The sequence below is a fragment of the Brettanomyces bruxellensis genome, chromosome 9 (assembly GCF_011074885.1).
Source record: "Brettanomyces bruxellensis chromosome 9, complete sequence".
Lineage (NCBI taxonomy): Eukaryota > Fungi > Ascomycota > Pichiomycetes > Pichiales > Pichiaceae > Brettanomyces > Brettanomyces bruxellensis.
Window position 1 is genome coordinate 1,598,819 of NC_054690.1, and position 27,488 is coordinate 1,626,306.

General features: G+C 44.4%; 11 protein-coding genes across 11 annotated transcripts; 4 read left to right on the forward strand and 7 right to left on the reverse strand.

Moving 5' to 3' along the window:
• Positions 1 to 2,152: 2,152 nt before the first annotated feature.
• On the forward strand, positions 2,153 to 2,992 carry BRETT_002559 (uncharacterized protein; the record flags this gene model as incomplete). The annotated part of the gene is made up of 1 exon (XM_041281082.1): positions 2,153 to 2,992. The coding sequence occupies one exon, from the start codon at positions 2,153 to 2,155 to the stop codon at positions 2,990 to 2,992; it is 840 nt and encodes a 279-aa protein (XP_041138873.1).
• Positions 2,993 to 3,286: 294 nt separating this feature from the next.
• BRETT_002560 (uncharacterized protein) lies at positions 3,287 to 3,895 on the reverse strand (the record flags this gene model as incomplete). The annotated part of the gene is made up of 1 exon (XM_041281083.1): positions 3,287 to 3,895. The coding sequence occupies one exon, from the start codon at positions 3,893 to 3,895 to the stop codon at positions 3,287 to 3,289; it is 609 nt and encodes a 202-aa protein (XP_041138874.1).
• A 509-nt stretch (positions 3,896 to 4,404) lies between these two features.
• Positions 4,405 to 5,163, forward strand: BRETT_002561 (uncharacterized protein; the record flags this gene model as incomplete). The annotated part of the gene is made up of 1 exon (XM_041281084.1): positions 4,405 to 5,163. The coding sequence occupies one exon, from the start codon at positions 4,405 to 4,407 to the stop codon at positions 5,161 to 5,163; it is 759 nt and encodes a 252-aa protein (XP_041138875.1).
• A 22-nt stretch (positions 5,164 to 5,185) lies between these two features.
• Positions 5,186 to 5,452, reverse strand: BRETT_002562 (uncharacterized protein; the record flags this gene model as incomplete). Its single annotated transcript, XM_041281085.1, has 1 exon — positions 5,186 to 5,452. One exon carries the CDS (start codon positions 5,450 to 5,452, stop codon positions 5,186 to 5,188), a length of 267 nt encoding a protein of 88 aa, XP_041138876.1.
• Positions 5,453 to 6,105: 653 nt separating this feature from the next.
• On the reverse strand, positions 6,106 to 6,528 carry BRETT_002563 (uncharacterized protein; the record flags this gene model as incomplete). Its single annotated transcript, XM_041281086.1, has 1 exon — positions 6,106 to 6,528. One exon carries the CDS (start codon positions 6,526 to 6,528, stop codon positions 6,106 to 6,108), a length of 423 nt encoding a protein of 140 aa, XP_041138877.1.
• Positions 6,529 to 8,373: 1,845 nt separating this feature from the next.
• On the forward strand, positions 8,374 to 10,260 carry BRETT_002564 (uncharacterized protein; the record flags this gene model as incomplete). The annotated part of the gene is made up of 1 exon (XM_041281087.1): positions 8,374 to 10,260. The coding sequence occupies one exon, from the start codon at positions 8,374 to 8,376 to the stop codon at positions 10,258 to 10,260; it is 1,887 nt and encodes a 628-aa protein (XP_041138878.1).
• A 582-nt stretch (positions 10,261 to 10,842) lies between these two features.
• Positions 10,843 to 13,085, reverse strand: BRETT_002565 (uncharacterized protein; the record flags this gene model as incomplete). Its single annotated transcript, XM_041281088.1, has 2 exons — positions 10,843 to 12,256; positions 12,301 to 13,085. 2 exons carry the CDS (start codon positions 13,083 to 13,085, stop codon positions 10,843 to 10,845), a joined length of 2,199 nt encoding a protein of 732 aa, XP_041138879.1.
• A 777-nt stretch (positions 13,086 to 13,862) lies between these two features.
• Positions 13,863 to 14,942, reverse strand: PPG1 (Putative serine/threonine protein phosphatase; the record flags this gene model as incomplete). Its single annotated transcript, XM_041281089.1, has 1 exon — positions 13,863 to 14,942. One exon carries the CDS (start codon positions 14,940 to 14,942, stop codon positions 13,863 to 13,865), a length of 1,080 nt encoding a protein of 359 aa, XP_041138880.1.
• Positions 14,943 to 15,993: 1,051 nt separating this feature from the next.
• On the forward strand, positions 15,994 to 21,489 carry BRETT_002567 (uncharacterized protein; the record flags this gene model as incomplete). Its single annotated transcript, XM_041281090.1, has 1 exon — positions 15,994 to 21,489. The coding sequence occupies one exon, from the start codon at positions 15,994 to 15,996 to the stop codon at positions 21,487 to 21,489; it is 5,496 nt and encodes a 1,831-aa protein (XP_041138881.1).
• A 665-nt stretch (positions 21,490 to 22,154) lies between these two features.
• On the reverse strand, positions 22,155 to 24,671 carry BRETT_002568 (uncharacterized protein; the record flags this gene model as incomplete). Its single annotated transcript, XM_041281091.1, has 1 exon — positions 22,155 to 24,671. One exon carries the CDS (start codon positions 24,669 to 24,671, stop codon positions 22,155 to 22,157), a length of 2,517 nt encoding a protein of 838 aa, XP_041138882.1.
• Positions 24,672 to 25,740: 1,069 nt separating this feature from the next.
• On the reverse strand, positions 25,741 to 27,180 carry DUG1 (Cys-Gly metallodipeptidase; the record flags this gene model as incomplete). Its single annotated transcript, XM_041281092.1, has 1 exon — positions 25,741 to 27,180. One exon carries the CDS (start codon positions 27,178 to 27,180, stop codon positions 25,741 to 25,743), a length of 1,440 nt encoding a protein of 479 aa, XP_041138883.1.
• Positions 27,181 to 27,488: the final 308 nt, after the last annotated feature.

Here is a 27,488-nt window from a genome sequence, read left to right on the forward strand (position 1 = left end):
GAAATATGTGCCGAAGGATCCCCCGGATCATGTAACATGTTCCTGGACCTCACAAACAACTTGAAGCACAGATTACCGTAACTCCGCTCACTGCCCTAATGAGGATGAGGTCATATTATGGCTCCTATTTGTGGGGAAATTTTTACCCAGACAATAGGAAAATTTGAAATTATTTATTTCTGTTCCATAATGCATGTCTAATTGCCAACACACATAATGTTTTTCTTGGTGCCATTGTTCCATCACTTGCTTTGGCTGGACTTCAAGCTAAGGTCTCTATTTGAGCTTCTCCAATTTTTCTCCATCTTTTCTCCTTCCGTAATTTGTTCTAGTCTCCTCGAAATTCTTCTTGGCACATGCCAGTAGGAAAAGGTAATCTCAACAGATTCTGGTATATTCTCCTACTTCTTAATAGACACATTCTACATTTTGTAGCGTAAAATATCCACATAATTCAAATTTGCCGCCCTGGATCCCCCAGAATTCAATCTCCTTATCACCGAAACTCATCCCTCTTTCCTTTGTCAATAGTGTCTCATGCCCATTTGCTGACGTTACCTGTTTTTCTGCCTGACTACGAAGTTGCCGTTTTGCAACTTTTCTCCGGCATTGTTTCAACTAGTGCTGATTTCTGATTAAAACAGAAATTTTCTCCGCGCCAATATTTTGGATCTAGGTTGAACCCCCTAAAAACGAATAAAGAAATGAAGAAAGTGAAATTCAAGAAAAATCAAAGTAGGAGTCCGCTAACCAAGGCAAGTCCCTAGATTGCCCGTTTAATTGCTAATTTAACCCCTTTTTTGCCCCTATGTCGAAAATTTATCCTCTTATTCCATCACTTAATTGCAGTTTCCCGCTTGCTTTGGTCAGCATATCCTCAGTCCTCTAATTATGGCGGCTAAAATCTTAGATTCATCCGTATTGAATTGGTGGTAAAAAAAAAAATAAAATCGAAAAACAAGGGGAAAAAATAAAATATTAAAAATACCAGTCTCCGTCAGTTCATGGAATTCCGTAGCTTTTCAGGGGTAAAAATAATAGTGACTAATCAGATCCCAAAATGTCCGACTTACGGAGTAGCGAATTATGCATCGCTAATTGGGCCCGTCCCCTATTCAGAAACTTCTGATCATTAAAGTTATATTCTTAAAAAGATTCATATATAACAATCACCGGGATTCTGGAGACTGCTTTGTCTTATTCTTTGATATGCAGTCTCCTCCACATTTTCATATCTGGTCTATTTCTAGTGGGGAACTGCATTTTCTTTGTCAAAATCTATTTGTTACGAGTTTATAAGTTCACAGAACTCCGACTTTTGTTCTATTTTGGAAATACGTTGAATTCCATTCTATTATTGTCGGACATTTTTTTATTCTCTCTTTTCGATACTAATCTTTTCTGATGATCATTGCGAATGACTCCGAATTGATTTTGTTTCTTTTGAATCTTTTTTTGTTTTCTGTGTTTACACTAAATTTTCATGTTCATCATTTTACTTTTGTTCTTTCTTTTTGTCAACGGTAATCCGCGTCTAATTTCTCTACTAAACAACATCCATGGCTTTTTTAATATAATGCCTTCCCATACAAAACTCGAATCAAATGCATTTTTGCGTTTATCCATGTCGGTCAAACGGATAAGTTGATGACATTACTGGCTCTTATGTTGTTCATTTTTTTTTTTTACTTCCAACATTGTTCATTATCTATCATAAATAGATTTGTCAATTACGATCTCCCGATCGACATCAACTCTTTATCAGGTGATAATTGTCACATGACGTAAGCTGTTTTGATACCGGTGGCAGGATATTTTAATGAATCAGTCAAAATCTACAATTGAACCATGGGTTGGTTGTTTATTGAACATTTTTGGGATATTAGCTTGTCTCTTTTAATGCCCTATTATCTTCTGCATGTTTGATAATTCATGTAATGTATCCCAATAAATGAAGCTCATCGACAGATGAAAATCCAAATTAGCCTCGATGCGCGAACACGTAATCTGAAAAAATGATGATGAAAAAAAAAATGCGGGAGAGAGCGAGGCATGGAACAAGATATCTGCCTCTCTATGAATGATACCAGAAGCGATATACTTCTGAGTATTTTAATAAAAAAAGCCAAGAACTTACACTGTCAAATACAGGATGTTTTATAAGTTCGAGATGCAGCATATAATACTTGCTATGTTGGCCGTTATGGCTGGTATTGCCAATGCAATCAGTGTGTCAAACGGAATAATCAGAATCGACGGAAAAAAGCATGTATTTGGACAGAAGTCGATTCCATTGGACATTATGGACAGAAACGTTGATATTTCTTTTGATCTCCAAAATGATGATAGTGAAAAGTATGGCATTCCAGGACCAGAGCAGGTGAGTGTGATTTTGGCAGACAAAAAAGAAGATGGCACTCAAATGTATTTCTATCCTGAATATTCACAGGAAAATGGCAATTATGAGCTCACAGTTTCACTCTCGAATGACATTTCTCCGTACTTTAAGAAACAGACAAAGGTCTACGTCAAGGTTCTTGTGGGTGATCCAGATCACACGAAGAATTTGTTGAAGATTGTTGCCGTTCTTGAACCTTCAAGTAAGCTTATTGAAGACACCCAGTTTAAAGCTGCTGATAGGTTTGGTCCAAAGCCAGAGATCCACCATATTTTCCAGCAGGATGCAAAGCAGGCTCCTGCTTTTGTGTCGCAGTTCTTCATTGTTGATGTCGTAATTGTCTTACTTGGCTTCTTTGGACTTCTTATTGTTGGAAAGTCGGTCAACTTCCAGAATCTTTCAGAAGTCGGACCATCCGCACTTCTTCTTTTGGTTTCGTTGGCGGCATTTGAGTTTATATTCTGCTTCTATTATCTCGGAGACTCCATCTTTACAACATTGTCCAGAGCTGCTATTGTGTCTCTTTTCACGTTTTTCTTTGGTTCAAGAACTCTACAGTCTCTATACCTACTAAGAACTAGTGGTAAGCGCTAGTTTGATTACCCAATGATGAATGAATCAAGTCATTTTGGAGTTGCTGCACCACTCTTTATCTGTTCATCGGCATTTATCTATGTATAATAATGAAGAGTATAGAAATTAAGAATGTTGTGGGTGTTAAACGTATAATATGGATGCATATAGATGCCATTAGTTATCCGGTTTCAGGCCTCGATTGCTTTTTGGTCGTAATAAAGCCATAATCAATCTGTATAAAGCTATAATCCACATAAAGTCTTAATCAGTCAACATAAAGTCTTAATCAATCCACATAAATCCACCTGACATCTACCAATTTTCTTCACAGTATGTATTGTCCATCTGCCTAAAGTACTGGTCCTTAAAAGACAATATTCGTGGAACATACCATGCTCTAATCAGCTTGCCACATATAAGACCCATCGGAAGAACTGAATATGTTCTGGAATCAATCGAATCTGTAAGATTATCACCTGTAACCCAGCAATGACCTTCAGGAACTATCACGTAATTATTGAAGTTTGCATTAAGATTTGAACGCTTTAGCTCTTCCTGGCCTTCAATTTTAGTTGTGGTTTCTGCCACTTGATCTCTTAGGCCCTTTAAAGTGTTGCGGCTTGGATCTATAAGTATAATATCTCCAGGCATGCCTGTGATTCGTTTGCAAACCCAACTTTCTGGTGAATTTGGCTTTCTGGCAACTATTACATCCCCCATATGCACATTACGGCCATATTTATGCCGTTTATCAACAATTGCATAGTCATCAGATACATGTAATGTGGGAAGCATCGAATCTCCCGAAGTTGAACTTAGCTCAAAAGCGTTCATTGAAAACATGTGGAAAAAAGCAACTGCTCTGACAGCATAAGAAATCACACGTCCGCCTTCTTTTGCAAAGTATAGAATTGATGGCATGATTTATGTTATGTGCAATGCTTGTATAATTGGAAAATTGTGGGCTTTTGTGTTGATCTGCAAGTGTCTGTTGAAGCTAATATGTATTATCTGATTTAGCACATGTAAGCTATGCTATATGTCGCTGGTATAGGATCGAAATGTATGAAATTAGAGCCTTTTGAAATTGATACCATAAGTTCAGTATTGCTGTACTGATGTTTATATGACAATGCAAAGATATTTTATATATTGATGTTATGATAATATTGATGTGTCTTCGACATAACACTATTATTGATGAGAGAAAAAACTCAGCATCGCTTTATCGGTATCGCTTTATCGGTATTTTTTCATCATCTTTTTCTTCCTCTTTTCGCTTTTCGTACTTAAATTATTTTTTGAACATACATATCGTTTTTTCTATTATTTTCCCTTTCTTTACTCTCTTTCCGAACCACCAGATCTAATACACATTCATCCTCCTCTTTAACAGCTCATAGTACAGATATACTATCTGCATTCTCAAAATGTCTTCATCATATATACAAAGGCTTGAGCTGGAAAAGCTAATGAGTAGAGATTCTTTAAACCATTTACCAAATACAGACAATAAGCATCGCAATGAATCACGATATTCCGATCCTAGAGTTCTAAATAATTCCAGAATATGTAAAAGCTACTTGGTTGGGAGTTGCCCATATGAAATGCTTCGTGGTACGAAGGAAAATTTGGGTAGATGCCCCAGGATTCACAACAAAAAGTATAAGATTATATACCAGGCTGCTAAAGAAAGAGGGGAAAGAATGCCACGTCATGATTTCGAGCTTGATTACTTGCGTGACCTAGAAAGCTTTCTTGATCAGTGTAATCGGAAAGCTGCCCAGGCAGAAAAGAGATTGCAATCGACTGAAGAGGAAAAAGAGAGCGTGGCAAACATCACCACACAGATTGATGAATATGACACAAGGATAGCTGTCATAACACAGGAGATTGAAACACTCACAGATAAAGGCGAACTAGAGAAGGCAATTGATCTTGCGATTAAACTTAAATCATATATTTTCCAAAGAGACAAGTTTGCGACGCTTTACTCAACCACACTTGAAAGCATGAACCAAAGTGCGGCGCAGAAACTTCAGATATGTAAAGTGTGTGGATCCTTTCTTTCTGTTTTGGATAACGATAAAAGATTAGCATACCACTTCACAGGAAAGCTTCATCTTGCATATGCGGATATGCGGGCCACTGTTGATGAGTTAAAGCAAAAATTGAGGGTGAAAGATTGAGATCATGCCTGGTATTTATTGCTTAGTCGTTTTTCTTCGACTCGTTTGTTTTAACTATCTCTTTTGACGGATTATTCTTGGCGGCACTTTTTATCTTTTCACTTTCAACATTCTTTTGGATCTCTTTTGCTGTTGTGGCATTTGCAACCTCTGCTCTTCCCACAGATGGGGGAATCATGTTTGCAAAATATGTCAAGATTCGTCTCACCGGAAGAATCGACCTCAAGGTATTGGTAATAAGCACAAATGTCAAGTATGTGAGCCCAACAATAAGTGCTAATGTGAGCATTGATGCTAATAGTATAAGGAATAATGGTAAGAGTCCAATTGCTGTCAAAAAGATCTGAAGTGTTAGTAGTTGAAGAGTTCAAACGTGAAGAAAATAAGGAATACTCACACGATATAGCTGCAAAAATAGAAATGCCAAACCCTATCACCGAACTTGCAAATGTGGTAAAGAAGCTCATGATGGTAAATGCCAATAAAAGTGGAGGGAAGCTTATGGCCAATGAACACGCGTAACAAGTCTAATGAGATGTACTGTTAGTAAAGAAAACAAATATGATGGTGCAAATAAAATGCGTCTGTCTTATTCTTACCCTTAATGGTGGTGAAGTTTGATCAATTGCAAGTGCGATTGAGGATAATTTTCCCTTAATATAGTCGAAAAATAGCATTGCATTTCTGGAATTATTAATTTGTTAGTATTGATGAAAAGGGATTATTAAAGAATAGAAAAAAAGCGGGACAGGGAACAAGAGAATTTGGAAGACAAAAAGAGATTGAGAGTAGAAAAATAAATAAAACAAGTAACAGGAATAAAATAAAATAGAGTGAAACTAAAAAAAAAAGGATTTAGTGCAGAATATCTTGTCGCAGATCAAATCTAAAATTTGCAAGGGACCTTTTATTTAGCAATTGCATATGCTCACGAATTCATACTTACAATAATGCAAGATTTCTGTACTTGCTATTTCTTGGAACAAGTTGGTCGATAAGCCAGGTCAAATCCAATGCTAATCTGTTGATAAATGAAACAGTATTAATATGCAAATTGTTTTCCTGGCGAGAAACTAAATTGGCAATCCAATTGAAAAAAGAAGCAGGACTAAAATATAAGTCATATCCTTTCTCTAAAGCAACAGGATCAGAATTAGCATTTTGTTCCAATGTGAGCTCTTCCTTTTCTTTTTTAATCTGAATTTCATTCTTTGACATTCTCACAGTACTTTGCGCCAAAGATTTAAAGGGACAACCATCGAAATTATTCACAGGTGTAGTTTTGATACTTTTGTTTGGACTTGAAAGAACCGAGTCGAACAACTTTGGAGAAGGAGTGTGCATGAATTCTTGAGTTTTTGGCATGTTTTGAAGGTGGCAAAATTGTTATTTGATATTTTGAAATCAATTGCAAGGCTTATCTATTCTATGTAATTCCATTCGATGGAAAGTTTACAAAGATGGTGATCACCCTCAGAAAATACATCTTAGGGGAAAAAGCAGTTTTCATTTTATTTATTAATCGAATGTGTACTTAATATACAATTTTTTTTAAAAGCAGCAAATTTATTAAATTTATGAAGGGAACAAACAAATTTAGAAAAATAAAAAATCCCATCAACTATCTTGAATCATCAAAAGGAGAAATATATATATAAATGTGAGAAGAAGAACAACAAAGGTGAATACCAATGTAAACATCATTAAAGCAGGCAGAATTGTTGGGAGCCAAATCGGTACTGCAGATTAAGGTATGAACAAAGTTAACATGAATTCTCAGGGCTTTAGAATATGTTTAGAATATGATTATAATGCGTTATTTGGACTTACTTGTAAAGATAGCGAATATGATTAGAGCCAGAAGAGTAGTGATCCCAAGTATATAAATGAAGGCATCAAGACCGGAAGATGACATTTCTGGAGCTGGCACTATTGATTGCAGGCTGAATTTGGTGACGTGTTAGCTTTGAGGATGAGCAAGCAACATATTGTGTTTTACTATAAGAGAGATGGAAAATATGATGAAGATGGAAATAAAGTCAGCTTTTCCTGTTTGAAAAAAATTGGATCCCATATTTGGGGCGATCCCTTTTTGCAGTTATTAAAAGGGAAGCTCCGACGGGTATTTAATTGATTACAGAATTATTTTTATGCTCTTCTCAGTTTTTCTCTCCTTTTTTGCCCCTTTTTTTCTCTTTAATTTTTGTTCTCAATCTTTATTCCTCATTTTTATTCTCAATTTTTATTCTTCATTTTTATTCATTTATTTTGGTTTTGCATTTGCTATTATATTTCTACATACCAGTACGATCGCACTTTCAAGCAATGCTAAAACCCAACATCAATCTCAATTTCAACTGAGAATTTGGTTATCATCACAGGTTTGACAGGCATTGTAAATTCCTTCAAAAATGTCATTGTGAAGAACGCATTTTGGCAAAAGAGGGTAATCAGAATATAATTGAACCAACATTCTGATTTTAGATCTAGCTGGAAGGCCTTTTCAAACGGAAAAGCTTAAATTCCTGAGATCTCAGGATCTGTGTGTTCTATTTATAATTAAGGAGAGTGAATTTTCTGGTTTTAATTCCGGTCGTATGGGATCGGAGACACGACTGAAAAAGGAAATGCGGCTGAGGTCTGATAGAGAAAATTTTTTTTACCGTCATGTTGTAAATCCGGCCTCAAAAACATCATTTTCTGAACATATCTCTTGGCAAGTTTCCCAAGAAGCAGTGGAAAAAACAGATCTGTACGATATCAAGTGTTTAACTGTTGCAGAATAACTTTTGTACTAAATTATGACATCTTGTGGGGGAGAAATCAAAAAGATGAATATAAGTTAGGCGGCAGTTGATGACAAAATATTACTAAGACTTTTCCCTTCATTATTTTTTTTCATAAAGAAGAAAGCATTGTTAAAAAAAAGTTTTGCTTTACTGCATATCTTTATATACGTGCGATATTCCTTATGGCTTCATTTGTAAATACGAGTGGACTTTGTATGATCCAAAGCAACGGTATGACTACAAAAACAACGAAAAAACGCTTGGAACTATTTATCACCAGATTACATCTTTGAATAATATTGATTCACACAGGTCTTGGTTGAGATTAGTGTGAGAAGGAGAAAAAAAAGAAAAAAAAGAAAGCTAACAGAACAGAAATATATCTTAGAAAGTGAAAAGATAGCAAGCATTAAAAAGACTAATGGTGCAGCAGGCTAACCGGAACTTGGGCAAGGTTGCTTCCCAATGTAATGATGATGCAGTTTCCTCGATTGATTCTTTGAATTCGGAAGATGTTCAGTCGTTTAATGGAAGCGTTGATAATAACACAGTTGAAAGCGATAACGTCAAGTCGATCACATCAACTCTTTCCAGGGTGGAAACTGCGATGTCACAGGTGTTGAGAGTGAAGTCACTCAAACAAACGGTGACGGATGCCCGGGATGATAATGAGATTACGGCAAGAAACGAGGAACAAGCAAGAAGAACAACTTTGGGACGGATTCTTACGCATCCTGACATTTCGGATGCAATGCGTGTTGCAACACACACTGGAGGCAGCATCGCTGAAAAATTGGCAAGTGTTCGTCCTGATGATGAACGTGCAGTGAGAGAAATTACAAGCAAGGCCGAGGAGGTTTCAGAAATCGAGCAGGGCTTGATTGAAAAGGAGGAAGAGGAAAAGAAGTACCCTCCCCCAGATAAAGGGTATGCGTGGGTTATCTGTGTGACAGAGTTGTTTATGATCATCACAACTTGGGGAGCAACGACCTCGTACGGTGTTTTCATCTCTTTCTGGCTCAACAATAACACTTTTGCCGGTGCAGACCCGATGAATTACGCACTTGCATCCTCGATTGCCATCTGTTTGGCACAGGCTTTGGCCCCAGTGGCAATGATCACGCAGAATATGATTGGTCTCAATATTACCATTGCAATGGGTACAATTATCAACTTTGCTGGATATATGCTCTGCTCATTTTGCACTGAACTATGGCAGTTGTATTGCACCTTGGGTTTGATGGTTGGAACCGGCTTTGCGTTTATTTTCAACCCGTCAATTGTAATTCTCAGCAGCTGGTTTGTCAAATACAGAGCCATATCGTCTGGAGTGACGATTTGCGGTGCTGGTATTGGAGGTGTTGCCTTTGCACTTGGTGCCCAGGACCTCATCAACTTGAAAAGTGATTATAGGTGGGCCATGCGGATGATTGCAATCGTCACACTCTGCCTCAACTGCTTTGTGGTTGTTCTTATGAGAGAGAGGGTCCCAGTCAAACGAGAAGTGTCCAGAAAGAGCTTTAAGCTTCAATTGAAGACGATTTTGAACTACCGGACCATGCTCCATTGGCCAATCATTGCCATTACTTTCTGGTTTGGAATGGCAATTGTGTCTTACATCGTCATCACATTCTCTCTTGCAAGTTTTGCTACTTTCATTGGTCTATCAGAGACTCAGGGTTCTCACGTAACTGGTATTTTCAACGGTTGCCAGGCTATTGGAAGACCAATAATTGGAATATGTGGCGATCGATACGGAAAAATAAACACCGCTTTGATTGGAAATGTCATTGTGATCATTCTCATCTTTGCATTCTTCGTTAATTGCAACAATTCGGCTACCCTTATTGGCTTTGCCATTGTTTCCGGGCTTGTCACTGGCTGGTCTCAGCTTCTTAATCAGGCAATTATGCCAGATGCGGTTCCGATGGCCGAATATCCGTCCGTTTGGAGTTACGAGAACATTATTGTGGGATGCTTCTGCTTGTTTTCCGAAGTTGTCGCACTTAAGTTGAGAGATCTATCCAGTTCTATGCCTTTTCTCAAGGCTCAGATCTTTTCTGGCTTTATGGTTTTGGGCTCTTTGCTTTTCATGATTCCTGTTCGTGAGTGGAAAATCAGGCAAATGATCGAGTCAAGATTGGAGGATGCCAAGGATCGCATGGAAGCAATCCAGATGACATCTGATCCCGAGAAAAGCAGAGAAAGTCTTGATGCTGTGTCTGTTAGAATCGAGAGATACCAAAGTTTACTTACTAAGAGTTCCCGCGGCTACTTACGGAGACTCTTCTATCCCGTTAAAGCCTGATTTTTTCTTTATTTCTGGTGGTTGCGATTACCATTCTCTTTTCAAGTTATAGAAAGTATGTTTTTTGCACTTTTTGTTTGGGAAAGATACAAACTAATTTCATTCTTTCTTCTACGCGATAGTTCGAATTCGGCGCATGTTTTAGTTTATATAGAAACAGGAGAATACAGAAAAGAAGTGTAGATAAAGGTAGATAAGCGATCTATTGAGTAATATGTTATGGAGATGTGGACACTTTTTGAGAGTCTTTGTGCTGATGAAGAGATGCCAGTGAGGATATCTTATATCATTATTAAAGGTAAAGAGAGCAATGGAGATATTCCGGTAATACATTAATAGCAAAGACATATCAGGAATGTATTAATAGCGAAGATGTTTCAGAAATGCAGTTATAACAAAGATATTCCAGAAATGCATTAATAGCAAAGACATCTCATTAATGCATAACTAACAAAGATATTTTAGTAAATATAATCACTAATTATGCTCGTAGCAGTACCCATATTACCCAACCCTACCATTTACACTTGCTCAAATTTCAACCTATAATTAATAGTAAATACCGTAAATCTAACTCCAAAATCAACTCCTATCAACATCTATTGTAATCTCAAAGTCCTCCCCAGCACTGCCAAAAGCACCGAAAGTGTTGGAATCCACATTTAAAAGTGCCACTATGGATTTTCTGTCGGGCTCAGGCGTAACCAATTGCTTCTGGCTTGTTTCCGCAAGAAGCCCTTTGGTGTACTGATGCATGAGTCCGCGAATCACCCTGGTAGCGTAAAACCTGAACTTGGCCTCATCATCATCAGATGCACCCGGAATGGAAATCTTGAGAATAATGACAAATATCCGTTGGTCGACACGTGAAATGACAAATTCCCTAATGCGGTACTCGGCCCTGTAGAAGTCCAGTTGCTGGATGTTGCGAATTATTGCCAGCTTCAAGGACTCGGGTGGGCTTTTCATTAGTAGGGTATTTCCCAAGCGGTCGACTAACCGGCATCCGAACGCCAAAATAAGCGCCGAGAGGCCGAATGTCGAAATGTTATCCACCCATTCACCGTTTTTCTTCTCATCGGACACGACTGCCGGGTAGACGAGGCAGTAAACGGCATAAAAGCACGTCAGTGCCTTCGTGCAAGCGTTAATGCCGTTTCCCGCCGGGTTTAGCCAGCTATTGAAGAACGGTTCTTTTCTCGGGGCCTCCAAGGTCACAGAGCTGAGTCTTTTGGCATTAACTGGAGAGGGATGCTTGCCTGTGATAAGCGGCATGAAAGAAGCTTTTTTTGCCAAACTCAGCAGCCCTCCCTGGGTTCGAATTTCATCACTGTTACTCGTCATACTGCTGGCACTGACATTTCTTGAACTGTTGCCGGCCAGTGCACTCTGGTCCTTCAACGAGGCTCCAACGGCATAATCAGCAGCATTTGAAGATACGAAGCTGAGGATGACAACAAGAATTACCAGTGCATAGTAGAAAGTGCTGCTGATAGGCACTGCTGTGATATGGTCACCTGACTCATGGTGGACAGATCCAATCACCAAAATTGTGATAAGATGCTCGACGACATGCGACAGCAAGTCGACGCCGACAAAAGCGAGCGAAACGGACAAGGAAAAGGCCAAAAGAACCTCAATGCGGCCCAAACCAAAGGGAAAACGGAGTGAAGGGTGTCTCCAAACGTCGAAGTTGGACATCATGCAGACGGAAACGGAAAGAAGGTTGCCGAAAGCGTCGAAAAACTCGATGTGCGAAAGCGTTTGGAGGCAGTGCACAGCCCCATGCAGCCCGACTAACGAGCACAAAAGAGCCAGCAGGAACTGCATGCTACACCAAAAAAGACCTTTTTTCTGTGATTTGCTGATCGACTGAAGCACCTCGTGCAAATCCGGAATAGGATACACCGGGAGCTCGCACACAGTTTGGTCTTTTTCTGGTTTCTTGAACATATTCATCGACACGGACGAATGCTGATAGTGGTGGCCTCTTCTTCTTGATGGCCGGGGCAAGTTTGCAGCTGTAATTGTGTGTTTGACGATGAGGAAATCGACCCGGAGCCAAAATGAAATCCTGCCTGCTCTTTTACTGGTGGAGTGCTTTGTTCCGCATCGGCAGGAATGTAGTTGCTTGCTATACTGCTGCTATTTCTCAAATGGCCATGTCCTCTGTGTGCCCTACTGGGGATAGCCCCTAAGCTTTGACTGGGGCCTGAATATTGATTGATGCCAGAGTTTTGAGTCGTGGGATGATTGAAGTTGATCTGATTGCCAGTGTGGTTGAAGTTAGTGCGATGAATTGGAGATTGACTGAAGTTTATGTGAGTTGGAGATTGATTTTTGTGAATTGGAGATTCATTGAAGGTTGTGTGATGAATTGGAGATTGACTGAAGTTAGAGTGATGAATTGGAGATCGACTAAAATCACTCTGGTTGTTTGTCAATTGATTAAAACTTATATGATTGCTAACATGATTGCTAGTACGATTATATTCTTGCATTCCTCCATTCCCAACATGATTACCCCCACCCAAACTATATCCCCGACGATGTCCGTGATTGTACAAATTCAACCCTCCAGATGTGTTTTCCAGACCTTCCTCATCCTCTTCATTCATATCCAAAGATGTTATCGCACTCCTGTGTTTTCTCTCCTTTTCTGCAGGCGAAATTGTAATTGAAGGAAATTGGAAGCCTGACTCACCCTCCTGGTCCTCGGGCACCGGATCAGGTAGTTGCATATCTTCGTTGTATGAATATCTGTGAAGCTTCTTTTTCTTCTTTTCGGCATCTTGAATAGCCGAATGACTTCTTACTGAATACATCCCTATACTGGACTCTGACAGACCTCAGTTATCCGAAAGAAGATATGAAAGAAATCGATGAAGGGATATGAAAGAAATATGAAAGAAATATGAAAGAAATAGAAAAGAAATATATGAAATATGAAAGAAAATGCAGACTTCGAATCTTGTGTTGTGCAGTAATCTGTTGACATCTCGTATTTAGAAAATTGAACCCGCTCAGTATATTTCTGATATTTATTGTCTGGTGGCAGGAACGAAAAATTCAATAACCAACATCATTCAAAAAATAAATAGTGCCAAAAAGAAGTGCAAACGCTAATGGGGAAAAAATTTCAGCTCAATGAAGCTTACATACACCAGCCATCACTTTTAAATAAATTTCTATAGCTTTATCGAATTCTAGGATTTCCCCAATACAACCTTTACATAGTAGCTGCCCACATAATTACTTTCTAGCCTCTGTCGACACCTGCAAGCCATCCGAATATGATCCAAGTAATATGTGACGACCGGTAAGTTTATCGCGATTTTTCGAATTTACACCTTATGGCAATCACACCACTAACACACAACCGCTGTCTAGATTGGGGAAACGAGTCATGGTCAAATGCATGCCGTCAGATTCGATCGGCGACTTTAAGAAAGTCTTGGGTCTCCAAATCGGTACCGACTGGAAAAAGATCATTCTTAAAAAAGGATACATGATCTTTAAAGACCACCTTACACTAGACGATTATGAAATACATGATGGCACATACCTCGAACTATATTACGCCTGAACCCAGGGAGGACGGCTCACATGAAATATTCAACATACGGAGCTTTTTTCATGATCCGATTCATCGGAGCACCCGTTGCAACATTCTGCCATCCAAAGTTATCATCATCGTCGTAATCCCCGCTCAGTTCGTCGTAGTCGATGCTTCCCAGGCCATTTTCGATTTGCGTGAACTCCTTTTCGCTGTCTGGAGACGCATCGAACACGTTAAACTTGAAGCCTTTGGGGTTGGCGTCTAGATTTTCCGTGATTTCCAATATCGAGGCTTTATTTCCACACCGGTAGCAATAGTTGGGTGCCGACCAAACGGTGTTGACTTTCCCTCGCCAGAATACCTGGTATCCTTCATTGCAAAGCTGGTGTGCCCTGTAGATGCGTTCGAACCCGTTAAGGTGCAAAAACTTGTTAACGACATTAATTCCAAACTGATACCCGGCACCCCTGGAAGAAATACGAAAATTGAGAAGCTCGATATCCGGGTCACTCCACACGAGGTCTGCCATGGGCCCGTCGTGCGGTATCTCTTTGAATCTGTCTATGACCAAGATGGAGTCGATCGACTGGACGTTCGGAGAAAGACCTCCGTGCACACAGAAGAGCGACCCGTCTATCGACGCGGCAAGCGGGAAGAAGTCGAACAGGTCTGTGAACAGCTTCCACACCTTGGATTGCTGGCCGTACTTTGTTGCACACTCTGTGTAGAACCCATAGTTTGTTGTGATCTGCCTGGACTCGTGGTTTCCTCTAATCAGAGTCACGCGACTTGGATATTTAAGCTTTAGCACTATTAGAAGAGATATCGTCTCTATGGAATGATACCCACGGTCCACATAGTCACCGAGGAATAGGTAGTTTGTATCTGGAGGGTAACCTCCTATCTTAAATATTTCTAATAGATCGAAAAATTGCCCATGTATGTCTCCCACCAAGGTGATTGGAGATGCCAAATGTATCAAGTTTGAATCTTGAATCAGGAGTTCTTTTAGTTTGAAACAGAGCTGTTCTATGATTGTTTCCGAGAGAAGCTGCCCTTTATATAATCTTTCTAGACACTCATCTAAGTCCAGGGATACCTCCGATTTGATTTCGCACGTCATTGAGGTGCTTTGCTTGTCTTTTGTGAATAACCTTTTTTTTTTACCCTAAAGCAAGATCTAACGCCCAACTCGAGATACAGACAAGGAAACAGATAAAGAAAAAGTGGAAAAGGATCGGAATGTGATGCCGTTATATATCGTTGCTTACCTTTATTTGATGCTGCAAGAACAGAGAAACGAATCAGGGTCTATGTTTCTCATTCGTCTGTTTATGTTTCCTCTCATGGTCTTTCGCTCCTTGCCGATATCTTCTCCGTATTGTATTACTTTTATTTTTCTACCTCATTTTCTTATTATTTGGATTTATTTCATTTTTTCACCCCATCGAACTCTCCCCCTCAGACATTACCTGGCAAGAGCCAGCACGTAGTGGTGCACGGATGCATGCCATTTGGGTAATTTTCAGCCAAGTCTCCAACTTTTTTTTGTCATCCTCATTATGCACGGTAACAAAACGGAAAGAGCGAAAACGGAAAGAGCGATTTATTTAACCCAGCTGGGTGTGGAGAGACGATGAACTTACAAAAGTGGACACCTGGTACTCGTTTGAAATTGCGTTTGAAATTGCATTTGCTCATATACTAGGAGATCAAAGCTCAACTACGTTAAAACTGATCAAGAAGAGTAAGAGATAAACGAGTAAGCTGCATATAATAAGATAGCGTGAATTAATTCGGTTCTCGACACATCTGGGGCTAGACACATTCCAAGATCAAACTGGGATTAGCAGAATAGGAAATTTAGTGGATTCGTGCTGATTTATTAAGATTTAAACTAGATCATACGGAAAGTTGCATGGAATTGAATTGTTAGGAGGCATAACAAACAAATTGAGCGATTGAGTACGAGCAGATATTTGATACAGGTAAAACAGGAAAGTGGTCAATAAGTGAAGAAATCCAAGGCATCAGGAATTAAAGAGAGTGAAGATAAAGAGTTGAAGAGAATAGAAATTAAGGATTGACGAAATCAAGAATTGAAGGGCATAGAAATATACTCAAGGAGGTACACTAAATTGAAAGAGACCAAACAAAACTCTTTAGACACGAACATGGCAAAAGACAAACAGCAAGTAGCGGATGCAGAAAATGTAGAAAATGCATCCGAGAGAAATCAGAGAAATCAGAGAAATCAGAGAAATCAAAGAAATCAAAGAAAGGAGGGAAATCAGAGAAATGAGGAAAATCAAAGAGATGAAGGAGATGAAGGAAATCAAATAAATGAAGGAAATGAGGGAAATCAGAGGGAGAGTGAAGGGAAGTTCTCTGAGAAGGGCACTAATAGTGTAGCAACCGCGGGAACAAAAAGTATCGCGGGGGCAAAAAGTGTCACGGGGCCACACATAGCAAGACCAAGGAGTGTGCCGCGCGAGAGATTCTCCGCACGGGGCAGGGTGAGCTCGAGCGACGCGGAGGAGGACGAAAAATACAGCAAGGAGTACCAGCAGCAGGAGAGGCGGTATCTCACGGGGCTCAGCCAGTACCGGGACCGGCAGCGGCACGAGGACGAATCCGAGTACTACGGCGGGTTCGAGTACGGGCGGGAGGAAGAAAGCAGCGGGGAAAGTGAGGAGACAGAGGAGGCGGAGGAAATGGACGAGATGGACGAAGGGGAAACAACAGATGCAGAGAGCGAGGAAGGCGAGGCTGTGCTGCGTGAGCACGTGGAAAGGAATCGCGGAGTCACTGGCCGCGCAGCTGCGGGTGGTGCTGGCGCTGCGCGGCGCAAGCACGCAGCCGGGGTGCGCGCTCTCGGCCGAAAGGTCGGTATCTCCGAGGAGGACTACTACCGTGCGCCGCGCAGTGAGTACACGATGGACTCGGGCCCGCTCATAGGTGCGGTCGAGCAGCTGGGTGAGATGCAGTCGGGCGAGTCTGCGCTGGAGCGCATGGAGTGGCAGGTGATGCTGGAGGCGGTGCTGACCGGGGATGTGGTTGCGGGAGAGAAGACGCGGCTTGTGCGCGGTAGCGCAATGAGCTCAAAAGCGGTAACTGAGGCGTACCGTGAGGAGCTCTGGAATGAGGTGCGCGCATGCGCGTTTGGGCGCAGCGCAGACGAACAGCGCCGGCTGGTGCTTGAGCAGAGAAGCCGTGCAGACGATGTGCTGCGCGAGGTGATGGAGTTCCATTTGGTGCTGCCGGAAGACCTACGGCGCGCACCGTACCAGCGCCGGCTTGCGCATGCGGTACAGGCGGTTGATGCGGTACTAGAGCGCCTCGAGCGCTGTGAGCGGCTGTGGCCGACGTTGAAGGCGATGCGCCGCGACAGACCGGCCTGCGCGCAGCGCAAATTTGTGGCGCAGGTGGATGCGCTCGTTGCGTGGAGCTCCGCGTCGCAGGAGATCGCGCGCCAATCAGATACCTTGCGCAGGTGGATTGGCGGCAGTGAGGCGGCGCTAGTGGAGCGCCTTCTGAGTGAAAAGGATATCCGGGAGGTGTTTAACGGGCAGCTGTTCAAGTCATTGGAGCTTTGGACTTTCAAAGGCAAAAAATGCTACCGATGTTATCATGAGGACTTTGAGCGCCTGGGTCTTCCATCATTTTTGGGCAGTTTGTTTGTTCTTGCGCGGTTTCCAATGCGGCTTCTCGAGCAGCTCATGCGCGCGCGCCTGGCGTACGCATCCCGGCTGCGCAGTCCGACGGCACTGACCGTTGAGGAGTTGATGGCGGACCTGCGCTCATACATTGCGCTGGCGGTGGACATCCGTGTGGCGTATCTTCAGTGTTGTGCACCGCAGGGCGGCTGGGTTGCGCTCAGCGCACAGGACTGCCAGAGTGCATCTTTCGATCAGTCGACGCTGGAATGTGTGTGCACGTACATGCGGCTGGTAGGGCTGAAGATGCTGGGGACGCCGAAGCGGCAGAATGCGCAGGGGGTGTTGGGAGTTTTAGGTACACAAGGTGCGCGAGGTGCGCAGGCGCAGGAAGCGCAAGGATTGCCTGCGGCGCAGGCTGCGCTGCCGCGCTCGATCCTAACCCTCCGCAGCGCCGTCGAAGACCTCGAGCGCGAGTGGCGCCTCTTGCAGAACGTGGGTCTCTACGTGCCACGCTGCTCAAAAGAGATCGCGTTGCAGGTGACGCGCATAGCGTCGCGCCTTGCGCAAAGTCTCGGGTCGTACATCCAGAAGCAGATTGCGGGTCCGCCGATCGAAAGCGCAGGCAGCGCAGATGCGCGGGCGCAAATGATGAACCACTGGTACACGAGCACAATGGAAAATTACAGCCAGATCCGGCGCCGGTTGAGCCGGTTGGCGAACGTGCTTGCGGACCACTTCGAGAATACGCTTTTGTTCACTGTGCCTGCGGCAAGGCGTGCGCAGTTCTACGAGCGGCTCCGCGCCGGTGGCCATACGCTCTACTACAGCGGTGCGCTGGCGCGCGGCGGCTGCTACGTGTTCGTGCCGCCTGGTCTCTGCGGGCGCCCGGACGAGGTGGCGCGCATTCTCGGCGCTACGGAGCTCGGTACGGACTTCTCGCGCGTCCCGCCGGCGCATCTTGCGGCCTTGCATGAGTTCAAGTGGTGGACTGCGCAGGATCCGGAGGAAAAGAAAAATTCTGAGGGGAGAGGAAATCGAAATGGAGATGAGGAAATCGGGGAAGGTAAAAATGGAATTGAGGGAAAGGAAGAAGGTGAAAATTATGGAGATGAGAGAAAAGGTAATGGTAATTATGGAAATACTTATGGAAATGATGATGGAGAACATTATGAAGAGAATTATGGAAATGTGAAGAAAGCAAACGATAATTATGCAAATAATGAAGGAGCAAATGGTTCTAATTACAGTTTAAAGAAAAGAGCTGGGAAAGACAAATTGGATGATGGTGTTAAAGAAAAATCATCTTCTAATATTCACCGTCTTGAAAAGGGATCATCAGCGAATATTCACAGTAATATAGAAAAAGGATCATCTGTTGATAATCGCATCGAAAAAAAGGGCACCGAAAATAATTATGAGGGGGCAAAAATCAAGAGTGAAGAGGCCTCTGAGGGAAAAAGAGGCGACAAAAAAGAACAGCGATCCGACCGAAAAAAAGAAATCGAGAAAAAAGAAAGATGCCGTAGCAACAGCCCCAAAAGCCCAATTCAGCTTCGGCCAACCAGGAGGGCAACCCGAGGGCAGTCGCAGGGCACTCCTGCCGAAGTGTACCAGGAGAATACGTACAACGAGAATACGTACAACGAGAATACGTACAACGAGAATACGTACAACGAGAATACGTACAACGAAAATACGTACAACAATCATCCCTACCACGAACATGCGGACAACGACCACCCTGCATACCCCCCTGCGGTGGAGAACGAGTTCGTCCCCCCATCCGCCCGCAGGTCCCCTGAGTACGTGCTTGTGGTGGTGCCCCCCGAGACCGTGTCGTGGCACGGTCCCACGGTGGGATTCGAGCCACCAGAAGTTGCCGTGGACCCGCCGTCGGCCGGCCGGGTGATGCTCGTGGTTCGTGGAGGTGGCCCCGAGGGGTCGCGGCAGGTGTCGCGGGCCGCTGGGTACTTCCGGCGCTGCGTTGGCGACAGCGTGGGGCGCGGTGCGCGGCGCACGTCGAGCGTCGGCGCTGTCGAGCACTCGTTGCGCGCACTGCGCAAGCATTTTTTCAGCATCACCTGCGCGACGATCGACTCGGTGCCGACGCTCCGGCGCAAGTGCCGCGCGGTGGGCTCCTGCGAGGAGTTGGCCAACAACTGTTTTTCGTACGTGAAGGATCAGGCGCGCGACTCGATGCGCACAATGGGCCCTGCGCGCCGCGCCAACGTTGTGCGCAAGCTCATGCGCATGGCGCTAGAGTGGTTAAGCTTTGTTATCGACGACTGTCAGGCAAGCGACCCGCGCACCTTTCGCTGGTGCGTGTCTGCGCTAGAGTTCTCGATGGCGGTTACCGCCGGGTTCAACATCATGGCGCTGCGCAATGCGGATTTCGCGGCGCTTAAGCAGAAGGTTGCGGGTTGCATGTCGCTGCTGATTTCGCACTTTGACATTATGGGGGCGCGGGCACGGCAGCGGCGGCAGCGCGAGGAGCGCATGGAAGGGCGCGCGGGTAGTGCAAGACGCATCGAGGATGGGCCTGCGCGGCGCACGGAGAGTGCGCTCAGCGAGCGCTACGCAGAGTACCTGCGGCGGGACGCGGGCGCGGTGCTCCGGCTGCGCGAAGACCGCATGGACCTCGTGGCGCAGATCGAGGCGCAGCGCAGCGCCATCCTGCGCGAGCAGCAGGCCGTCGGCCGCGTCCTCGACGGCCGCGACACAGAGAATCGCCTGTTGGCCGGCCTGGCCTCCTCGTTCTCCTCTGTGTCCATCCGCTGGCGCAAGGGCAAGTACTTGGGCGGCGGCACCTGCGGCTCCGTCTACGCGTCCACCAACCTGGACACCGGCGGCCCGATGTCCGTCAAGGAGATCCGTCTCCGCCGCGGTGGGCACGGCGGCCAGTCCATCGAGGCAACGGTGCACGCGATCCGCCAGGAGATGACGGTCCTGCAGTTGCTCTCGCACCCGAACATCGTGCAATTTTTCGGCGTGGAGGTCCACCGCGACCGCGTGTTTATTTTCATGGAGTACTGCAGCGGGGGTTCGCTCGCGCAGCTGCTCGAGTACGGCCGCATCGAGGATGAGGCGATCGTCCAAATTTATGCCTTGCAACTTTTGGAGGGCCTCGCGTACATGCACCACTTGGGGGTTGTGCACCGCGACATAAAGCCAGAAAATATCCTTTTGGACCACACGGGTGTTATTAAAATTATAGATTTTGGCTCGGCCCGAATAATCCACAGGGGCAAATTGAGAAGGGGCGAAAAATATAGGGGGGAGATGAAAAATAGGATGGATGATGATATTATGAAAAATAGGATGGATGATGATATTATGGAAAATAGGATGGAAAATAGGATGGAAAATAGGATGGATGATGTTATTGTGAAAAACAGCACTGATAATAAAGGGATGATTCAAAGCATTATTAAAAATACAAAGGGCAGCGATGAAGGCATTTCGCAGAAAGGCGAGGGCATCACGGGAAACCCCAAAAAAAGCCTCACCATCTCGAAAAACGCTTCCACCATCAATTTCTCAAATGTCCCATCACCCGCGAATTTCAGCAAGAATGCAAATGCAGATGCATATTCAAATTCATATCCAAATCCAAATTCAAATCCAAACCCAAACTCTCCCACAAACCCCGCTGTACTCGCCACAGCCCCGTTGGAGGGCACCCCCATGTACATGTCGCCAGAGGCAATCAAGGGCGGACCCCAGGGCAGGCTGGGTGCCATCGACATATGGGCCCTGGGCTGCTGTGTGCTAGAGATGATCACCGGCAGGCGGCCGTGGGCAAACTTGGATAACGAGTTCGCCGTCATGTACCACATCGCCGCGGGCCATGCTCCGGCAATCCCGTCCGAAGAGGAAATCGGACCCCAGGCCCGCCATTTCCTTACACAGTGCTTTGACACGGACCCCGCCCGGCGGAAGTCCGCCGTGGAATTGTTGCAAGATCCCTGGATCCGCGAGATACGCCGGGAGGCGTTTGGGGATGACGCATGAGGGAGACAGAAAAAGGAAAAGAGGGCACGAAGAAAAGGAAAAGGAGAAGAGGGGGCACGAAGAAAAAGACAAAAGACAAAAGAGGGGTAAAAAGAAAAGGGATTGGAGAGAAGAAAGATTAACGGAGGGAGTAGGAGAAAGGAAAAAGAAAAGAGTGAAGAGGGTGAAGAATGAAGAGAGTGAATAATAAAGAGAGTCAATAATAAAGAGAGTCAATAATAAAGAGTCAATAATAAAGAGAGTGAATAACAAAGAGAGTGAATAACAAAGAGATTGAATAATGAAGAGAGTGAATGATTAAGTAATGTGATAAGCAAAGTATGCTATTACTGTTGCTATTATTGTTGCTATTATTGTATATTTCCTTCTGCTTTGTAATCATACATATCTATGCATTATTAACGCCCTACTTCACATTGTACCGTTTAAATAATCAAATCTCTAAACTCCATGCTCATCTTCTGAAAGCACCTTCCCAATTAAACCATTTACTTAATCCAAATTTATATTTTCTAGATATCCACTGCATGAAATAAACACTCTAAGGAAATCCTATCCGCATTTATTCCGTCCCATTTCACCATTTCCCTAAAAGTCTCCTACATCCGTACACCACAAATAAGCTCAACCTGAACTCCTCTAATAGTACACCCATATAAATACAACTACATCCGCATAAACGAAGTATACAACTCCGTCACGTTTCCCCCGTAAACATTCTGTAAATCATGATTCCTCTGCCGGTAATTCTTCCGGCACACTTTCCGAACATCCCCACCAATAAGCAGCAACTTCGACTCGAGTCTCACCATAGGGGAACATGCAAACATGAGAAACGCATCTTTATCGACAAATGACGCGAGACACCGCACAAAGTAGAAGTCGATCGGCCGCCAGCTGAACCTCTCCAAGTCTAAAATGTATGTGCGGTAGCAAACTTCCAGCTTGTCGTGTTTCTTGCCCAAGCGAATAGTATGGATGCCAAGAAACCCTTCCGGTGTAGAGGTGAAGCAGCGGTTGTCCTGGGAGTCTGCCTCCGGTTTGATGAAATTCTCAACAATCTTAAGTGCAGACTGGTACAGGAGTTCTTTCCCCTTTGGGATGCCGGACTCGGGAATTGTCTCAAAGACACTTGGTGCAAATTGATCGCGCGATATTCCACCCATGATCAACATGTGGTACATGTTTGTTGTGCATTCGTGCCCACATATGGGCAACTCAGCCTGCTTTCCGGCCTTGTTTGTCACCATCATGATCCACTTCTCCTGCCGGAAGTCGAACCACCAACTATCGCCGAAGATGACTTTCTTTCGAAACGTGCACTCTCCGTTTTCCAGCCTCACCTTGATGTGCACTTCGCACGACCCACCGTTTATCAAGAGTATTTTGTTGTGGAGTGCAGGCATCATGCTTGTATGTGCAGCTTCCGGGTTCACTGATAGGGGGGAGGTTGATTCTTGCTGGAGAGATAAAGAAGGAGAAGGACTTTTTGAGAACAAAGGAGTGATTGAGGAATCTGTGGAAGAGTTCTTTGTGAGGTTTTCAGGGCTGTCAGGCAAACTTTTATGACTTTTACAACTCTCGGGACTTTTGGAATTGCTCCTAGAAGCAGTCTTAGAGGGTCTTTTGGCAGGAATTCGACGTTGCTTCAAGTGCTCTCTAAAAAGTTCTTTCGAGGGTCCTCTAGAGAGCTCTTCAGAACAAATTTCGGGGTGTCTTTGGTCTCTAGAAAGCCTTTCAAAGTGCATTTCAGGATGCTTTGGGGTATTCTCACGATTCATCTTATTCTCACAATTCCTCCTCTTCTCACTCCGTTCAACCGAAGATCGGTCCACCAACTGCATGCTGAAGAATCCTCTCGGTTTCGGCCAGGGCTCGTCACCATGACAATCAAGAAGACCACTAAAAGACTCACCTGCAAATGCAGTAGGCTTTAAAACACCGTGCATGTCCAAATTGAGCTCGTACTGGTCACCAATCAGGTCGAATTTCCCGATTGGGCAGCACACAACCTCGTCTTTGAACCCGTACTGGTCCCAAAAGATGTCGCACTTCCAAAGATCGTTCAAGGCAACGTAAGAATTGCCCGATGCAGACATCTTGTAGCCGCCCATGATGAAAATAACGGCCGAACTGGACGCGATGCCGCACGAGCTGCCAGATTCAGACTCGCCACTAGAAAACCCGCATGACGCATACCTGGATTGGGAATGCGGACCCTCCGCAACAGGCAGGCACGTGCATGAATGCCCAAACCGGCCAATTGCCAACGGAAGCGACGTGCTGTACGTCGGATGCACCAAAATCCGAAGTTGGTGAAACGTGCTCGAAAGCGCGTCAAATCGCCACAGATCGTTGTTCGGGTGCAGCGTGCGTGTGACAATCACGTGATCTGGGTCAGGGCGCGTAATCCTGGTCCGAAGCTCGATGCCTCCGTACACCAGAAACGAGTTGCGGCCTGGCGTTACCATCCCGGAGCACAGAACAGGCTTTACGCGGTTTCCCTGAAGCCTGATCACGTGTCTAAACGTGTTGGAGTCCGGCATGTACACCATGAGGTACTCGTTTGGCACAGAGGCCAAGTTCATCAACTTGTCTCGGCTCAGCGGAACCGGAACGTCGTACTCGAACACCATTTTGATGTTTTTTGGCGCGATCCGGAAGTGGTCCGTGAGATTTTCGAGGTAGCACTCATACGAGTGCCGTGACATGCACACCAACCCCCCAAAGATGTAAACGTTGGAGTTCAGGCTTGCCGCCGCGTGGTACGCGATGCCCGTCAACGGCGCGTCGCTGAAGATGCTTGGCAAATTCACAAAACTGCTAAAATGCGAAGTTGGGTTGTCCACCACGCGTTTTGTACCCTTTGATTTTTCGCTTTTTGCCGTTTCCTGGGCCCGCGGGGTCAAAATCCAGTGCTTCCGGCGGTAGTCTGCCGTCGCCGACGTCGATCGGCCCTCGAACATGTGGCTGTCGTAGTTGAGTCCGCGGAAATACTCCAAGTACTTGCCCGAAACGCCGGAAACGTCGGAAATGTCACAAGCACCGCCGTTTTTCTCCAATCCAGCACTATCCGGCATCCCGCACTGCCCCTGCGACACCACCGCAGCATTGTAAGATGGATAAACCACGGGGTACTTGAGGAAGTCCGGCACGTCTGGCTGGGAGAGGTATTTGTCCATTTGATGATGTCTGTCGGTTTAATCTGTTGATAATGATGCAAGTAATGAAGTCAGGGGATCACCTCGCTTGTATCAATTCAATTACCTCACTTTAATCAATTCAATTCAATCACCTCCCTTCTATTAATCAATCCAATCACCTCACTTCTATTAACTCAATAATTGCCTCACTTCTATCAATTCAATAATCGTCTCACTTCAGTTAATCCAATCTCTTCAATGAATGCAATCCACTAGCTCACTAAGCAAAAGCCCAATATTCTATCAATCTATGTTCACAGCTATAACACCAAAACACTTCTGTGCTACTTTAAGTTGCTGCCAACACCATCAGCAAACAAAAACATATATAACTTGGTTAGCAATTTCAAAGATTTAATTAATTATAATATTATCGCCTGGGCAAAGCCAGATCAAATTTTATCAGATGGGGTAGCATACAATGTTCCCGGAAACGCAGGGCAAGATAGCAGCAATAGGGTAGGAAAAAGAAACAAAAAATTGAAAGAAGGAAAGATAAAAAAAACAAGACAAAGAAAATAAAACAAAGCGGAAAAAGACAAAAGAAGGGGAAAAAAATTAAAATAAAAAGACAAAAAAAGATAAAAGAAAGGACCAAAAAGACCAAAAAGAGAAAATATATGGCAAGGGAAAAGCAAGGAAAACAAGCATAGAGGCAAAAAAGAAAAGATTAAATAAAAGTAAAATATATAGTACCAAAAAACGTTAGTGCGGGGAAACAGCGTCTTTTTTTTTGTGCAAGAAGCATGGAAGCACGTGAAGAGCAAACCAGAAGAAAAACAGTGTATAGTCTACCCGGAGTCCACCTGGATATCGCTAACTCTCCGCGCATTTGCATCCCCAAGCAAATTCTACCTGCACGAATTGGCATCCCGCACTCCTGTTACATCACGCATCTCTCTTACATATTACACTTCTCCCATCCCACACTACTTACTGCACTTCTCCCATCCCACCTTTCTTACATCATACATCCCTACACCACTTCTTGATATATCTGAAACTCACATTCTCTTACACGCAATTGCTATAACGCAACCACCACGCATCACTGGCCACCCAAATAGTGCAAGTACGCAGTCATGGTCTTGACACCACCTATGTAGTTGTCCATGTTGAGCTTTTCGTTGATGGAATGGGCACCATCATCGCCTCTTCCCATAGGAAGCAAAACAGCATTTGTGTTCAACTCCTTTTCGAAAGTCAAAGTTATAGGAATGGAGCCACCGTCACGGATATAGTCGGGATCGACACCCCAGACCAAGTTTGTGGCCTTCTTTGCAGCCGAAAATGCTTTGTTGAATGGATCGCTCAACCAGTAATCACCATCGTGCATTAATTGGACGGAGAACTTGTTTGGAGAGTGCAATTGGGCGAATTTCTCGGTGCAATAGGCGGAAACAAGCTCTGTAAGCTTCGAAGAAGCGATGTTTGGAACCGTCCGGATCGAGAACTTGCCTGAAACCTTGGCTGGGATAACAGTCTTCTCGCCAACTCCGGAAAATGCACCCTCTATACCGTGCAATGAGAGCGAAGGGTACCTCCAGCGATGCATTAAGATGTCTTTCTTGTCACTGTAGATGGAGATATCGGCGGCACCGGTCGACTTGGCCAATTCCGCAGTGTCGTAGTCGATGTCATCATACAATTGGGACTCCTTTTGCGTGACTGGAGCCACCATTTCGTCAATTCCTGGAATGAGGATCTTTCCGTCACCATCCACAAGTTGTGACATCAATTTAACGAGATCTGTCATGGGCTCGTGCACGATACCACCGAAAATTCCAGAGTGGAGGTCGGCCGAAGGTCCCTCAATGGTCATTTGGTAGTAGTTAACACCACGAAGTCCGTAGGTGAGAACTGGCTTCCGGGTTCCCAACCAGTAATTATCGCATATGCAGACCACATCGACGCCCTTGAATGCCTTGTCGGCCTCCTCGTGGATCAACTTGTCCAAGCCAATCGACCCGGACTCCTCCATTCCTTCAAAGCACGTCACTATGTTGACCGGAAGGGCGATTCCAGCCTCTTTGTGTGCCTCAAGCACGTTTAACCAGCCAATCACAGGGCCCTTGTCGTCCGTGGAGCCCCGGCCGATCAACCGGTCGCCCTTCTGCACCAGTGTGAAGGGTTCGGTGTCCCATCCGTCCTCTTTGAAGGCTGGTTGCACATCATAATGGCCGTAAACAAGCACTGTTTTCTTGCTTGCATCGTGTCCAAAGTGCGCAACCACCACTGGAGGCAACTCCAAGCCTTTGTTCGTGACTGGCTCTGGTTGCTCGCCCATAAACTTCAACTCCACATCGTCTGCACCGAGGTTTTTCAACTCAGACTCTAGAAACTCTCCCATCTTGACAACTTTTGGCCGGAGTGACTCGTCTCCAGAAACAGATGGAATCGAGACCGCGTGGCCCAATCTTTTGACGAAGTTGGGCTTGAGGTCATTGATCTTTGCGAAGACTGGCTTTAGGTTTGTTTCAACGGTCATTTTCGAGTAATGATGAGTGTATCTTGTGTGCAATGTGTTGGTAATGCCAAATGTGCGCTTAAGTAAGGATTTGTGTGCTGTACGACTCAGTAGTGCTGTGGCTGATGGTAAAAGATGCCTGGTACGATTGAGCATATATAGTATGTGCGAAGGAAAGGGAGAAAGGAGTAATGTGAAGCAGGTGAAAAGAAGAAGTGCTGGTTGTGGAGAAAGTACTTGGTTGAAGTGCAGGAAAATGCCGAGAGCAAAAAAAATAAAAAAAAGTAAGCGAATCCATTTTGAGCCAGCCACAGCTTCAAGCGGATAAG